The sequence below is a fragment of the Candida parapsilosis genome, contig 005807 (genome assembly GCF_000182765.1).
Source record: "Candida parapsilosis strain CDC317 annotated contig 005807".
In the NCBI taxonomy this organism is placed as follows: Eukaryota; Fungi; Ascomycota; class Pichiomycetes; order Serinales; family Debaryomycetaceae; genus Lodderomyces; species Lodderomyces parapsilosis.
The window spans coordinates 414,633-431,182 of record NW_023503280.1 but is presented as its reverse complement, the minus strand read 5'-3'; the positions used below and the strand labels follow the sequence as shown (position 1 = coordinate 431,182).

General features: G+C 38.8%; 6 protein-coding genes across 6 annotated transcripts; 5 read left to right on the top strand and 1 right to left on the bottom strand. All coding sequences in view use genetic code 12, as the record gives it.

Annotated features, from left to right (window-relative positions):
* Positions 1-1,411: 1,411 nt before the first annotated feature.
* On the top strand, positions 1,412-2,659 carry OP4 (Op4p; the record flags this gene model as incomplete). The annotated part of the gene is made up of 1 exon (XM_036808033.1): positions 1,412-2,659. One exon carries the CDS (start codon positions 1,412-1,414, stop codon positions 2,657-2,659), a length of 1,248 nt encoding a protein of 415 aa, XP_036664810.1.
* Positions 2,660-3,415: 756 nt separating this feature from the next.
* CPAR2_801840 (DUF4149 domain-containing protein) lies at positions 3,416-3,934 on the top strand (the record flags this gene model as incomplete). The annotated part of the gene is made up of 1 exon (XM_036808032.1): positions 3,416-3,934. The coding sequence occupies one exon, from the start codon at positions 3,416-3,418 to the stop codon at positions 3,932-3,934; it is 519 nt and encodes a 172-aa protein (XP_036664809.1).
* A 43-nt stretch (positions 3,935-3,977) lies between these two features.
* Positions 3,978-4,319, bottom strand: CPAR2_801830 (uncharacterized protein; the record flags this gene model as incomplete). Its single annotated transcript, XM_036808031.1, has 1 exon — positions 3,978-4,319. One exon carries the CDS (start codon positions 4,317-4,319, stop codon positions 3,978-3,980), a length of 342 nt encoding a protein of 113 aa, XP_036664808.1.
* An 872-nt stretch (positions 4,320-5,191) lies between these two features.
* CPAR2_801820 (uncharacterized protein) lies at positions 5,192-6,889 on the top strand (the record flags this gene model as incomplete). The annotated part of the gene is made up of 1 exon (XM_036808030.1): positions 5,192-6,889. The coding sequence occupies one exon, from the start codon at positions 5,192-5,194 to the stop codon at positions 6,887-6,889; it is 1,698 nt and encodes a 565-aa protein (XP_036664807.1).
* A 212-nt stretch (positions 6,890-7,101) lies between these two features.
* MON2 (Mon2p) lies at positions 7,102-11,811 on the top strand (the record flags this gene model as incomplete). Its single annotated transcript, XM_036808029.1, has 1 exon — positions 7,102-11,811. The coding sequence occupies one exon, from the start codon at positions 7,102-7,104 to the stop codon at positions 11,809-11,811; it is 4,710 nt and encodes a 1,569-aa protein (XP_036664806.1).
* An 801-nt stretch (positions 11,812-12,612) lies between these two features.
* On the top strand, positions 12,613-16,326 carry CHS3 (chitin synthase; the record flags this gene model as incomplete). Its single annotated transcript, XM_036808028.1, has 1 exon — positions 12,613-16,326. One exon carries the CDS (start codon positions 12,613-12,615, stop codon positions 16,324-16,326), a length of 3,714 nt encoding a protein of 1,237 aa, XP_036664805.1.
* Between the last annotated feature and the right edge of the window lie 224 nt (positions 16,327-16,550).

The window sequence follows — 16,550 nt, the reverse complement described above, 5'->3', positions numbered from 1 at the left end:
GGAAAGGAGGAAGGGTCAACGAGAGCTCCACAATACAAGCTTTCCGTACAGGATTGTTCTTCATTGTTGGAGTGTGGAAGTTTTAACCCTTTGGGTAATGCAGAGCCCAATTAGTACTCCACTGGTTATGTAACGTCATCTCTTATCCTTATTAGGAATGGTTAGAGAAGTCGTCTTGATATTGATTCTGGACAAAAACCTCTCCTATTTTTGACAATGTGAGAATATCTGGCAACAGTTGAAACTCTTACACAAAGTTAAGAGCATCAAAGGTGGAATCTTGGAATTGCGTTGCAACATCCTCACGCCAGATCTGATAGCAGTAAATGATTTTCGATGTAATAGAGTACCTAAAGGGATGAAAATAGAACAGAGCCACTGGAGTTAAGGAAAATCCAGATAATTAGACTCATAACCTTATTTGCACCGGAGGTGGAGCAAAACTCATGACGGAAATTGCACCCCACTGACATGAAATTTATGTTGGTTGATGATTAGTAGACGGATCAGGGCTCATACCATGGCTTTAATTTCAAATTAAGCTTTTAGTAACAATTTGAATAGTACCGTTGGGTGGCGGAGGCTATCTCATGTCCTCGACTTCGCTTCCTTCGATCTCTTTCGATAATTTAACAAGGGCTATTCTCACTTACCCTTTACACGACTTTAATATTGACCCAGGAGCTTACATTTTAGCTAGTCTCCTGATAGTCATGGACCCCATTTCAGTCGGCCTGTTCCAATTTTGCGTTGCAGGCTAGGTCGAAATGTTCTGAAGAGGCACAAATCATTGATTACTGGATTTAGTTATTTTTACGACTTTGTGGTTCATACCAAGAAAAAAAAAAAGGTTTCTACAGAATGAATGATTATTGGGGTTTAGATTTTGTCTTTTTTGCAGTTGTAAAGTCCCCTTTGCGTACTGATTATCATAGTATTTAAGCTTCCCTGTGTTTAGTGTGCTAAAAAAAAAATTTCCTAATCGGGTAATGTGGCAGTTAGGGAACAATATTTTTTCTCTAATCGATTGGAGTTTTGTGTCACATAATGAAACGCCCTTTGACTATTACTTCCATGTTTAGTTAAAGGCATAACATGCATGAAACCATATGCCTCCTTTTGCACAGACTACACAACATTCAATGTATATTGCCAACTATGTTTTCAGTCACACAACAAAGGGTGGCTCGTAAAAGTTCGAATAATTATAAATATCATCGAGTTCCTCGAGTTTTCAAATTTAGCCATTCATTTCTTTTTCTTCTTTTTCATCATCACTGAACACCCTCTACAAGAGAAAGACATCGAGAATATTCAAACTCCTCGCTAATTCATTACTCGCTACCACTACTAGATTCCAGTTGCTAAGATCCTCCAATAACATCATTACAACAACCACAAACATAACAAAATGAAATTCTCACAAACTACTTTACTCGCTGTCTTGGCTTCATCTGCTTTTGTTTCAGCCGCTCCAGCCATTGTTTCTGAACAAACCATGGTTAAAAGAGAAGATGTCAACGATGTTTTGGCCATCTTGAAAGAAATCAAAGAACACAATGCCAAGAGAGAATACTTGGAAGGTGATGCATTGATTGAACATGACAAAAGAGCTGACTCTGCTTTGGGCAATTTGATTACTGCCTTGAGCAACTCTGGTATTATTGGTCAAATTTGGAACACTTTGACCACTAATGATGCTATCAAGACTTCACTTTCGAACATTGTTAAAGATGCTATTCAAACTGCTGTTGTTCAAGGTCCAGCTTTGATTTCAGCTATCTGGAACTCTGGTTTATTGGGAAACATTTTCAACACTTTCTTGAACGATGCTGATTTGAGAAACGCCTTCTTGGGAGTTGCTCAATCCATCTTTGGTACTGCCGTCAACTTGATCACCTCATGGTTGAGTGGATCCTCATCATCATCAGGCACCACCACTGCTGCAGCTTCCGCCTCAACTGGTGCTGCTGCCAAGAGAGAACTTTTGGATCTCAATGCTGAATACATTGACAAGAGAGACTTGTCATCAATCATTCAATTCATTGTTCAAGAAATCTCAGACTCAGGAATTGTTTCCTCATTGGTTAACAAGGCTTTGGCTGATCCACAAGCCTCAATCAGTTTCTTGACTTCAGCTTTCCAAAACGGTTTGGTCATTGCTCAAGATGTTTACGACTGGGCTAAACAATCAGGATTGTGGGACTCTGCTTTGTCTTACATTTCAGCCAACGCTGGTACTTGGGCTAGTGCCATTGCCTCCTTCTTGGGTAATGCTTTGACCTCTGGTAAAGTCAGTGCTTCAGAAATTGACAATGCAAACTCTGGTAACTCAGCTAGATCTACTGCTCCAGTTAGCACTGCTGCCGCTGCTGCTGCAAACTCCGCTATTGCTGCCAACACTGCTGCTGCTGCCAACACTGCCGCTACTACTAGTGCTCCAGCTGCTATTACATCCAATGCTGCCGCTGCTACTGGTGCTTCTGCTGCTGCCTCGGGTAACAATGATGCCTTAAACTCTTTGATTGGTAAATATGGTGGTTCATCTGCTACCGATGCTGCTGCTGCTGTAGATACCTCAGGATTGTCAGGAAGCGTAAACCAATTGGTAAGTGCTGCTGGCCAAGCTGCTTCATCTTTAAAGAGAAGAAACTACTAAGCTTAAAGTCGAGATAAGGACACAAAGAGGGGATGAACATACCAACCCAGTGATCATGATTTTGTTGGCTGCAGCCCTCCCTGATTTTGATCACTTTCCCACATGTGTCTACGTGTCTTGTTGGTTATTCCAAAAAAAAAAAGAAAATTGAACTGTTTGAGATATTTTACTTTAGCTTTGGTGGCCACTATTTTTTGCGAAGATTGGGCTTTCTTGTCGATTATTTTAGGAGTTTGAAGGTTTCATTTGTTATACCAATTTGGTTATTTTCTTTTATACGTTATACTAATTCATATTCAATTCTCAGCCACAAAAAAATATACAGTTGCTATTATGAAATAAAGATTTGTAGAGTTATCGAGGAGTTGCAGCGACGGTTTGAAGGTTGGTGACGATTGCTTGTCACACAAAAACAAAAACTTTTAAGGCAAGTGTAGAATGCCCTTTAATCTGAGAACCATATTGTGTGTGAAACAAGCGTTTTTTCAAAGGCACAGTATCGAATGGTTTAACCTTGATTATCATGTGGTGCAATACCCGGAAACCATTTTGACACCCCGGTGATCAACTTTGTGCTAGCAACAGCAAACATTTTCTCACAACAGTGTGACACGATATTTTCTTACCAGCCCCAGATTCACATTCTCCGAGGAGAAAAAAAAAATAATAAGTACCATACAGAAAGTAAAACAGAGAAAAGCACACCACTTTTTTCTTTCCCCATCATCAACAACCCCAACAACCCCAACAACCATCATGTCATCAATTATCAATCAATTAGGTCTCAACACTAGAGTCCCATACCACTTCTTATTCTACGCATTGTCATTTGGAGGTACTGCCTTCTACTCATACATTGTCTCACCAGTGTTGTTTAAGGAGTTATCAAGAGATGATTTCAGCAAAGTCCAGGGTAAGGTTTTCCCTCGTTACTTTAAGTATCAAATCCTCTCACCACTTTTGATTGCAGCAATCACTCCATTCAAGTACTGCCCATTCACAATTGGTACTTTGGCAATTGCCTCATTGTCGGGAATTTTCAATTTGTGCTACTTGGAACCTAAATGTCATGCTATCAAGGAGGAGAGGATCAAGTTGACTGCTATTGGCAAGGAAAAGAAGGACAATGGTGAGCCAACTGATGAAATGCAAGCATTGACTACTAGTTTTGGCAGATGGCACGGATTGAGCATGTTGATCAACAACTTGTCTATTTTGTCATGGGCTGTCTACGGATTGACTGTAGCCAAAGGGTTGACTTTGATTAAATACTAAATAGTGAGAGAAGGTATGCTAAGTTATTCTGTTTTTTGTTTTTCTATCGTTGTTTCCTCTTGAGATCATCTTGTTTTCGTAACTTCTCTGCTTCATTGTACTCAGCTAGCTCTTCTTTGTATATGGTTGCGGTGAACTTGAACAAGTAGAGGTACCAAATGAAAAGCTGCACTATTGCAAACACAACAAAATGGCCACTCAATTCCACCGTGGCAATGTTGGGGTTTATCATCCATCTCTTGATGATCCACAAGTAATGGAAAATGGTCACAGTCATTACCACCACGCCAACAAGAAAGAACTTGATATCTTTGATAAGTTTCGGTGTAATGTACTGCTGAATCAATGAGGGTTGTGCTGTAGATCTGGCGTCGTAAATGCTCATACTAATCGTGTTGTGAAAAGTGTGGGGTCAGACGGATCAGAGTTTCAAAATGGAGATTCTTTATCAGCGGGGCCGTTTGATACCACTAAAGGCAGGTAGTAGCGTGACTCTAGGCGCTATCTTCGCGAGCGGGAGTAAGAAAAGGCCTACATATATTGAAGTCCTCCTTTAATTTCGGTTTATTTCGCCTCATGTCAGCAACTGTTTTGTGGTATAAGAGGTGCAATACACCAACCCGCAACCTTAAATATTCCGCGTCATCGGATACTTTGTTGATAGCGGTCCTGTAATTTGTGTCATGAAGCTGGATCGATACTGCCCCTTCGGAGTTATACCTCCAGCGTTCGCCATTGACAGAATCGGCAAATGGCGGAAGAAAAACAAAAATTTCTTTTTCTTTCTTGACGGAATCTCTTCGCGCATATCATTTATTTGCAGCAAAAACTTTGTCGGTCTTTGTATGTAGCAAAAACAAGGTCATAGTCTCTTGACTCTGTTTCAAGACGGGGTCGCTCTCTCAGTCAAACCCCACATGAGCTTCATGGCATCGTGTATTCCTCTTTTTTTTTGGTTGGGGGGGGTGCACAAGAGCATTCAACTTGTAATCCGATACTTTTCTTGATTTGAGCGTACAAAGAAAAAATGCCCTATAATTTCCTCACTTGCATTACAAAATGCCTTACATGAAAATTTTTATGCCCAAAATGCCTTACTTGGTAAGGAAATAAGGTAGACTATAAAACCAAGTAATTCCCACAATGGAAGGAGCTAACTGAGTTTATGCAAAGATTGTAGACAACTCTATCCAACACTATCAATACAGGTTTTCCCAAACTGGAACTGTTGCAAAAAAAAATAAAGAGCTTCCATTCATGTCTTTGAAGGAAACCAAGTTGGAAGATGGATACTCTGTATCTTCATCCCAATTTCAAACAACAACAGAACAACTTAGTAGTGACTCCAAAGCCAATGACTCACCCTTTATCTCATTTTTCAAATCATTTAAGGTTGACAAGACTAAAGTTATCAAAGGCGCAGATGTACTTACGCCAGAAGACAGCCTACGAAATTACCAAATAAAGTTGATTGCACTTTCCTCTTGTATTGGGTCTGGTTTATTTATCAGCAGTGCATCCATGATATCCTCTGCCGGTCCAGCAGGAACGGTTATTGGTTACTCGATTGTGGCAATTTTGATGTTTTTCGTTGTTCAAGCTTTGGGAGAATTGACAAGCTCTTACCCGGTTAGGGGGAATTTTCTTATTTACAACTCGCGTTTCATTGACGAATCATGGGCATTTGCTATGAACTGGAACTATTGTATGCAATGGATCGTTTCCATTCCATTATCACTAGTTGGTGCATCAATGACTATTCAATTTTGGAATGATAATATCAATCCTGGTGCTTGGGTTGCCATTTTCTGGGCGTTTTTGTGCGCAATTAATATTTTTGGAGTCAAGGGGTATGGGTATGGCGAAAGTGTGTTTTCAGTGATCAAAGTCGTCGCTATTTCTGGATTTGCCATTTTGGGTATAATTTTGGTTGCTGGTGGAGGTAAACAAGGATATATTGGTGGTAAGAACTGGCACCCCCCTTTTGCTAATGGGTTCAGGGGTACGTGCAACACGTTAGTCAATGCTGCATTCAGTTTCGCTGGTACCGAATTGGCAGCAATTGCCGCCGCTGAGACTTCAAACCCACACAAAGCATTGATTAAAGCGACAAAGCAGATATTTTGGAGGATTGCAGTGTTTTACATGTTGTCTGTGATATTGTTGTGCTTTTTGGTTCCTTTTAACGACCCCAAATTATTGGGTAATTCCAATTCGTCAGCATCGCCATTTGTTATTGCCATTTCCAACGGTGGCATCAAGGTGTTGCCATCGATATTCAATGCAGTTATCCTAATTGCGCTTTTATCAGTCGCAAATGCTAGTGTTTTTGCCACTTATAAGCCATTGGTTGCATTAGCTGAGGCTGGTCACGGACCCAAGTTTTTGGCATACCTTGATCGTAAAGGAAGACCAATTTTTTCCATCTTGATTGCCTTGGCGTTTGGTTTGATTGGGTTTGTGGGTGCCTCGAAGAACCAAGAAACTGTGTTCACATGGTTGTTGGCATTGAGTGGATTATCGTGTATATTTATTTGGTTTTCGATATCATTGGCTCAAGTTCGTGTGAATTATGCATGCAAAGTACAAGGATTGGACTTGTACCGTCCATTTAAGGCTATTGGGGGAGACTATGGTGCATATCTTTCACTACTTTTGAATGTTTTAATTCTCATGGCTCAGTTTTACGTTGCTTTGTACCCAATTGGTGGCAAAGCATTGCAAGCAGATACCTTTTTTCAAGCATATTTGGCTGCTCCTATAGTGTTGGTGTTGTATGTTGGCCACAAGATTTGGACGAGGAATTGGAAAATGTACATCAAAGCTGAAGATATGGATCTTTTAACTGGTAGAAATGAAATCGATATGGATGTTGCGATGCAGGACCATTACGATGAAAAACAAAGGTGGAAGCAAAAGCCGTGGTGGTATAAGGCTCTAGATATATGGTGTTGAGTAATAAATTGATAGAGTATAGTTACACAATAATGAAGACATGATAAATTGAATATGCTTTAGGTGTATAGTTGACGTGATCATGTGACACTTTCGATCTCGGTGAAGAAAAAGCAGAAAACAATACACAACACACGCACACACACACACACACATATACACTTTTGTAACGAATTTCCAACAAGGTGTATACAACCAATTGGAAAACCGATATGAACAACGTCCATCTGCTTCAAACAGATCTCGCCCATTTGAGCTCCGAAGCAAAGAAGAGGTATCCGGATGTGCGGCAAATTGTCGACTCAGTCATCAAAACCTTGAAATCGTTGACCCCAACAACTGCCCTAAAGGATGTAACTGACGATAGTTTGAAACTACAAACAGTAAATGCATTGATACTAGCATGTGACTCGGGAAACCTCAAGCTTAACAATTCTTCAATTCCCATCATTCAAAAGCTAATTCTGGTCCATTTCATTCCTAAGGAGAAACTCAAAGATGTGTTGAAGACATTTTCCGAGGCTTCACATTTGGCAGAGGGAGTTCAAGTTAGAATTCTTCAATGTCTTCAGCAATTAACACAGGAGTACAAAACCAAAATTACAGGGGATGTCCTCTTGAGCATGATTAGCCTTTGTTCAGGATTGACAAGTACGAACAAGTCGTCCACTGTTCTGGGAGTGGCTTCGGCCACTTTGGAGCAAGTGTTTTCAAATGTTTTCGACAATATTAGCATAACCCCTTCCCCTGGGGACAAAGGGATTGACATTGAGAATGAAGAGGTGGTAAAAGTGGACGATGCTTCATACGAGGGATATTGCGTCTTTGAAGATTTGAATCGGATTACGACAAACAAGAAGCCCAAATTTTTGAAAAGTGGTATAGCCATAAGAAGCCAATCAGCTCTCGATATAATTGAAAACGTAATCCTTCATCATACCAAATTGTTTCAGCAACATAAAGAGTTGGCGTACTTGTTGCGAGCTCAAACTGCTCCTTCTTTGTTAAAGATATTGAATTCACCATCGAGAAGCTATCAATTGACCCAAAGGGCTATACGGGTGATTCAAGTCTTGCTTACCACACAAATTGAAAGCTTGGAGATTGAAGTTGAGCTAATCTTGTCGTACTTGAACCACGCTTTGCTTGAAAGTCAGCACGATGGTTCTGTTCCTTATTGGGAAAAGATATTGATTCTTGAAATGTTGAAGAATGTGTTTGCCAAATTCAACGTCATCAAAGTGATTTATGAAAAGTACGACCACGACGAACTGAAGAAGGATGTATTGAAGGAATTGTTCAACGTACTCAATACCTATCTACAAAATGATGTTCAGTTTGCAAATGACACATTGAAATTTGGTGTGCCGGATTCAAACAATGTGCACACGTCTGTGATTGATGCTACAGATGCGGTATCTTTGTCACGGGAAAACTACAAGATTCTGTTGCTCGATCATTTAGATAAAACTGAACCTCAAGCAAACATCCCTGAATCTTATTCCACCTATCTTATTTTTGAGATTCTTGTTTATTATTGTAATGGAGTATCTGATTTTGTTGCAACAATGCTGGAAATTACTGTTGATGAGCAAAATTTGGAAAAGAATGTTGATTTCACCAATGCAATTTTAACGTCAACTGCAGCGGAAGTTATCCTTTTGCTTGACAAGTTTATTCATTCTGCCTTGGATGATGCTTTGTTTCGAGATTTGTTGTCTTCGTTTCAAAAGTTTACCCATTCCGTTGGATTGTTGGGCTTGGACTCCATCAGAGATGATCTACTTTTGAGGCTTTCAAAAGCAATTACAGCTAGCCTCATTACTCTAGGACCCAATAAAGAAGAAGGAGAAACTTCTTCAATACATGAAGATCCAAAAAAGCATTCACTCGCAATTGGGGAGTCGATGGTGGAGTCTGTTACATCCAGCCGCGTGTTTTTCAAAGGAGACGGTGATGTGAATAGCAGTACGTCGCTGGTGAATCTGATCAACTCTAGACATTTCAATTCTCGACATGTGCTTTGTTTGAAGACGTTGATAAAGTTGGCTATTTCATTGGGTACGACGCTTGCACAATCGTGGTCCATTATTTGGATATCATTGCAATGGTGTGCCTACTTTCTCCAAGGTCCCGATGAATTCAGTAATTTTTCAAGATCAAAACAAAATCAGGACTTGGCTAGTGTGCGACAACCACATATAACCGACGCTGATATGCGTAGTATCCAAGCTTCACTTCAATCGCTTTTTGATGCAATGAGTGGTTATGATGCAAATGCGCTTATACTGCTGTTTTCATGTTTAGCGGAGTTGAATGATGTTGCATTTTTAGACGATGCGGGTAAGACTGTCAATTTTGATTTAGTGGAATCTCCTTACAACAAAGCTTATTATTTGCAAAAAATCTTTCAAATTTGTCAACTTGTGCCGGCAAAAATTTTGATTCAAGATACGAGTGTTTGGGACTTGGTCATTTCTTATATCACTAAATTTGGTTCAAGAAGAAATTTGCATTCCAATTTACGTTTGTACATTGCCGAGTCATTTTCGAGACTAGTTGAAAAATTAGCGAGTGATGGATTTCATAATGATTTGTTGTCTCTGGCAACGGCAACGAGGACATTAGATGGGTTAAACAAGTATATTACTTGTTTGTTTGAGCATGGGCCACCAAAGGAATTGTTGACTCTCAATTGTGAGACGGAAATTCATTTATCAGTATTGACAGAATTGCATTCATTAATTGACAATTATGACACCCATTATCAAGGTTCATGGGCCCAAGTTTTTGAAATCCTAAATACACCTTTCAAGACGATAGCATCAAAAGATCAGAATTTGCGGGAAAAAGTACAGCTTTTAGTGGAAAAATCATTTGATACGTTAAAGTTGATACTTGATGAGTTTTTATCGTCATTGCCATTTAAACAATTCAAGTTTCTCATTGACACTGTGGTTAATTTTGCCCACCAATCGTATGATCTCAATATTTCTTTCAGTGCAGTGAGCTATTTCTGGCTCATTAGTGATTCATTAAAGTCGAGGCTTTTGCAATTTGAGGCCAGTGCATCACAAAAGTTGGAAATAAAGCTGGAAGATGAACTTGTTGAATTTATCAATTTGAATGATGAATCTTATCAATCATACATTTGTCTTGAGATCTACCTACTCTTTTGCTTGGCCAACTTGTCTAAACAAGAAACGAGTCGTGCTCAAGTAAGAGATGGGGCTATTCAAACGTTTTTTCAAATTGTTGATGTTCATGGCCCAGCTTTGGAGCAAAGCTGGAGTGTTGTGCACTTGTTGGTATTGCCATGCTTATTTAGTATCGATCCAGCTGAGAGTGTTAAGGAATCGTTGGAAACGATTCGATTATTATTGGAAGGGTTCACTAATATGTATCGCAAATTTTTCAGCCATTCCGAAACCAGTGCATTTCATGACAAATGGCAAATGATTTTCGACTATATGGAAAAGCTTTTGTCGCATAAGAATATTGATATAAACTTGATTGTTTTCAAGTCTTTTCAGGATTTGATTGATCCATCGGCTGCGATTGATACAAGACAAATTCGTAACGCATTGTTCAATTTATGGAAAGGGTATTCAATTGAGTATGATTTGGTAAATTCGAGTTATCAAGACTCACTTGTGCAGTATATGCAATGTTTCCCACCATTGTACAGGGTTATTCAATCTGACTTGACGCTAGACGAAGTGAATACAGTTGTTGATATTTTCAACAAGGGTGCCAGATATCCGGTGTTGCCATTACACCAATCAGATGCCAACAAGTCTAGTAAATTGCAATCGACTATATTGACAAACATTTCCGTATTGGATAAAAATGATGTTGGAATACAAGCTGCTGTGGTGCAATTGCTCGCAAATGTGATTGTGTATCCATATGGAGTTCGAATGAGGATTGAACAAAAATTTCAAAATAATGTATTTGTACAAAAAAACTATCAAATCCCAACATTTATTGGTATTAGTCATTTGGGGTTGCAATTGATGAAGAGTAAATTTGATGAATTTGGCTATACTCGAGTATTTACCGATGAACAAAGTATTATCAAAACGATAAAGGCTCTCATTGAGGCTGTTGAGCGCAAGTTGCAAGGTATATCAATGGCGAAAACCCCGCTTTGGATTGAAGCTCATGATATTTTGAAGGTGTTGATAAATGAGTTGATCAATGAAAAGAAGGAGGATCTAAGTGATGAACTTTGGTCGTTACTTACAAAGTCATTGATGCTTACCATTGCTTTTGATTCGGATATAGCATCTGATGCTGATATCAAAATCACTCACTACCAAGAGTTGAGTGAGCTAATTGTTCCCAACTTGATCAAGAAAGATAATGCATTGATTTTGGATTTGGTAAAGAGTGTTTATGAAAATTCATACCTCTACAACCGCAATAGTGATGAAAAGGATTTGATTTTAAACAATGTGACAGATGAAAAAGTGGCCATTGGTCACTTGACTTCGTTTAAATTTGATGAATATTTTGGTACAACTGAACAATTGCATGTGTTGCCTAATACCAAGATTCGATTCAATAATTTGAATGAGCTATTCCGGTTACTGAATCTTGACACCAAGTACAAGTCCTCGTGTGAATTGTACCTTTTGAGAAGAATCAGCTTTACATTAAGAAGAGCAGTTGCTGATTTGAAATTGTCTGGAAATAGACCTTTGCCACGAGTACAATTGAATGAGATATTGGTGGTTCTCGAGCAAATGCTCCGCATGCAACCAGCATCGAACGCAAACGAACAACAGTTTAAGAAATTAAATAGGTTGTTGGTGTTGCTTACTCCATTTGCCAATAAGTTTGGTGACAGTAACAAGTCACTTCTTGCAAAGGTATTGATGAAGTTTTGTATACAAGATACAATGTGTCGTAGAATGTAAATAACAAATCAATGACGCGACACAAACCAAAAAAAAACAAAAACCAGAATCCATCTGCGACACAAAATCAAAACCGAGCCAAAAGAGAAAAAATAAAAAATAAAAAAAATAAAAAGAAAACATAATCTGTTTGTCTTGTCTCTGTTTGTCTTGTCTCTGTTTGTCTTCTTTCTCTCTCCCCTTTCAAACCAAAAACAGAAAAACCAAAAACAAAGAGAGAGTGAGAAAACAGAAAAAAATTGGATTCTATTTTTACACCCACCAACCAAATCAAACTAAACTAAACTAAACCAAACCAAACCAAACCAAATCAAGCCAAACTCACACATTAGAACAACAAACAACAAACAACAAACAACAAACAACAAATAACAAATAACAAATAACAAATTCTCACATCTTAACCAAACACTGCTAGTAAATAACTTACTTTCTTTCTTCCTTCCTTCCTTCCTCCCCCCTCCCCTAGGCATATTGGTTTTCACTCTTTAGTTGACAAGGAAGCTTACCACATACGCAAAGTAGCTTACTCATCCACTCCACACACTTGTCTGACTTTTCAATAAGGAAGGAGATCAATCCCGCCTTATTCCATTCGCTTTTTATATAAAAATAAAAAATTAAAAAATTAAAAACAAAAAAAAAAAAATAGAAAAAAATTTAAAGAGGCAACTGACAGCCACAGCCATCTTCCCCATCGTTTAGAGCTAAAACCATCACTAAAGCATAGATCATACCCTCGTTACTACTACTACTACTACTACTACTACTACTACTACTACTACTACTACTACACCATAAATGTCATTTCATAGATCCAGTGGAAGTCCTACACGTGGCTATACTGAATTTGATCCTGAAACTGGTGATGGAATTGGTAGAAAAAAGTCGCTTGTGAGACCAGAAAGAACACTTTTAGATGAAAACCATCCAAGGTTTCACTATACCCAAGTTGCCAATCAAGAGGCTGATCATATAAAAGTACAACCTTCGTCTACGGGTCTAGATCCATCGAGATCAAATGAATTGGGTCGTTCAAGATCACATCTCAGTGCTTACACTTCAAACAGATTTGATGCAAATCACCTTGATGATGATACAGAGGGTATTCCGTTGATGGATATTCATGATTCTTCACCTCAGGGAAGTCCCAATACCCACGATTTGAAAGGAGGTAGAGAAGTTTATGGATTGAATGATGAAATCAAGGATTATTCCCAATCGCCTCTGAAGAGCAAAGTTATATCCAATGGTATACCTAGACCACAAGTTCAAGGTACCAAAAACCGGAAAAAGGATGCCGACAAGAGCGATATTTATTTCTGGAAGGTTTATTGTTATGCAATTACTTTTTGGGCACCAGCTCCCTTGTTGAAGCTATTTGGACTTCGAACCAAAGATCGTCAATTTGCATGGAGGGAAAAAATTGGATTGATTTCGTGTATCTTGTACATTGGTGCATTTGTGGCGTATTTGACTTTTGGTTTCACCAAAACTGTTTGTTCAACTGAACGTGTTAGAACCAGAATCAATGAGGTCAATCACGGATATTTGATCATTAATGGTAGATCATTTGATTTGACCTCGTCAAAACATCCAGCTGCAGCAGGAATTGGTGCTGGTTCAAATGTGTTGTATCCACCCATTAATGCTGGTGGCAAAGATGCTTCATTTTTGTTTCAAAATGTTAATGGAAATTGCAAGAATTTAATTAAACCAAGGGACAATTGTACTATCCCTTACAATGATGACAATGAACTTGCATGGTATATGCCATGCAGAGTATTTAGTCAGGATGGATCTGACGACGTCAATAACACCAATGCATATTATAATGGTTGGGCTTGTCATACAAGTGAAACTGCTCGAAAAGCATACTATAGCTTGAAAGTATCTGGTGATGTTTATTTCACGTGGGATGACATCAAAAATTCTTCAAGAAACTTGGTTGTGTACTCGGGAAATGTATTGGATCTCAACTTGATCAATTGGATTCAACATGATGATGTGACATACCCAGACCTTTTCAACAAGTTACGTGATGATTCTACATACCGTGGCATTGATATCTCGTTAGTATTGACAGACCCTAGTGAACGTCAAGCAGCAAGGTGTCTTACCGAGATTATCAAGGTTGGATCAATTGATTCAGATACAATTGGATGCATTGCGTCGCAGATTGTATTAATTGTGTCGTTGGTGTTTATCTTGTCAGTGGTTATTGTCAAGTTTGTTATGGCGTGTTGGTTTAGATGGGTTACTTCGAGAAAACAGGGTGCAACCGAGTATGATAACAAAACAATGGCGGCACGGAACAAGGCTATTGAAAATTGGGTTGACAATAGTGCTGCCGGTATGGGACCCGAAATCAAGACTGTTCCAGTTAAAGCAAGAGCCAATTACAAAGCTGCCAAGACAAATAGGCAGAGCGTGTTTCAAAGAGCACAGAGACTTGCTTTGGGACCAAATGCAGACTTGTCGCAGTATTATGATAATCCAAGCGCCCTTTCAAAGACATTCAAGTACACTACTATGTCAACTCAAGCAGCTCTTTTGGGTAAGAATGGATATGGTAAAAAGAACACTTTGATGGGGAACAGCGGTGTTGGTACCGGTAAAAACAGTACTAGACAATCAACATTGTATTTAAATGACCAAGGTTCATCAACTGATTTGTTAAATCGTCCGTTGACAACATACAACCCTTTTGATGGTTTTGAAGATTCGGTTGTGCATCGTTTATCTCCAGATATTATTCATCCCGACGTTGTGCCTCAACCACCAGTTGAGTATCAACCATTTGGATACCCATTGGTTCACTCGATCAACTTGGTTACTTGTTACTCCGAAGATGAAGATGGTATCCGTACAACATTGGATTCTGTAGCCACCACTGATTATCCAAACTCGCACAAACTTATTCTTGTTGTCTGTGATGGTATAATCAAAGGTTCAGGAAATGATAGAACAACACCAGATATTGTTTTGGATATGATGTCAGACTTGACGGTTCCAAGAGATGAAGTTCAAGCTTATTCGTATGTGGCTGTCGCTCAAGGTAGTAAACGTCACAATATGGCCAAAGTATATGCTGGTTTTTACAACTACAATGATGAGACTGTTCCCCCCGAGAAACAACAACGTGTGCCCATGCTTACTGTCGTCAAGTGTGGTACACCAGAGGAAGCCAATATGCCTAAACCTGGTAACAGAGGTAAACGTGATTCTCAAATCATTTTGATGTCATTTTTACAAAAAGTTGTATTTGATGAAAGAATGACCAGTTTGGAATTTGAAATGTTTTCCAGTATTTGGCGAATTACAGGATTAATGGCGGAATTTTATGAAATTGTGCTCATGGTTGATGCTGATACCAAAGTTTATCCTGATTCATTGACTCATATGGCTGCTGAAATGGTTAAGGACCCCATGATTATGGGATTGTGTGGAGAAACAAAAATTTCAAACAAATCTCAAACATGGGTCACGGCAATTCAAGTGTTTGAATATTACATTTCCCATCACCAAGCCAAAGCGTTTGAATCAATCTTTGGTGGTGTAACCTGTTTGCCAGGATGTTTCTCAATGTACAGAATTAAAGCGCCAAAGGGATCAGATGGATATTGGGTGCCCATTTTGGCTAATCCTGACATTGTTGAAAGATACTCCGATAACGTTGTTGACACTTTGCACAAAAAGAATTTATTGTTATTGGGTGAAGATCGATTTCTTTCGTCCTTGATGTTGAGAACATTCCCAAAGAGAAAACAAGTGTTTGTTCCTAAAGCTGCTTGTAAAACCATTGTTCCTGACAAGTTTTCTGTGTTGTTGTCACAACGTCGTAGATGGATTAACTCAACGGTGCACAATTTAATGGAATTGGTTTTGGTTAATGATCTTTGTGGAACTTTTTGTTTTTCAATGCAATTTGTCATTTTCATCGAATTGGTTGGTACGTTGGTGTTACCAGCAGCTATTTCCTTCACCATCTATGTTATTATTGTTGCCATTATTTCCAAGCCCACGCCAATTATGTCTTTGGTTTTATTGGCGGTCATTTTCGGTTTACCTGGTTGTTTAATTGTTATTACGATTTCGTCAATGTCGTACATTATTTATTTTTTCATTTACTTGATTGCTTTACCAATTTGGAATTTTGTTCTTCCTTCGTATGCATATTGGAAATTTGATGATTTCAGTTGGGGTGAAACAAGAACTGTTGCTGGTGGTGATAAAGGACAGGATCATGGTGGTACTGAAGGTGTGTTTGATGCATCAAAGATTAAAATGAGGAGATGGAGAGAATGGGAGAGGGAACGTAGAAGTGCTGAATATGTGCCTGTTGGAGGTGAAGCTGGTGCTGGTGTTGGCGCTGATGATAGTTTGAATGCCAGTCCCTATGGCAGAAGTCAAGTGCAAAATTTGTCCATGCCTTCAGCTGTATGGGATCCATCGAATAATGAAAAGTTAATTGATGGTTTTGATCAAGAGGGATCATCTTCAGGGTCTAGTTAAAAAGCATTGTATAGTTATTGCATAAAAGATATAAAAAGTAAAGCATTCTTTTTTACTTCTTTTTTTAAATTGTGCATAGATCTCTTCTGTAGTAGCCCCAGACTCTGGTTTTTGTGTGACTCGAGGAAAAGCTTAGACAATTATAGAATTTATACGGGTGTAGTAATAAAACTGCTGCTATGTGAAGTAAAAGTGTCTATTAAAATACTCTATACAAGAAGTGT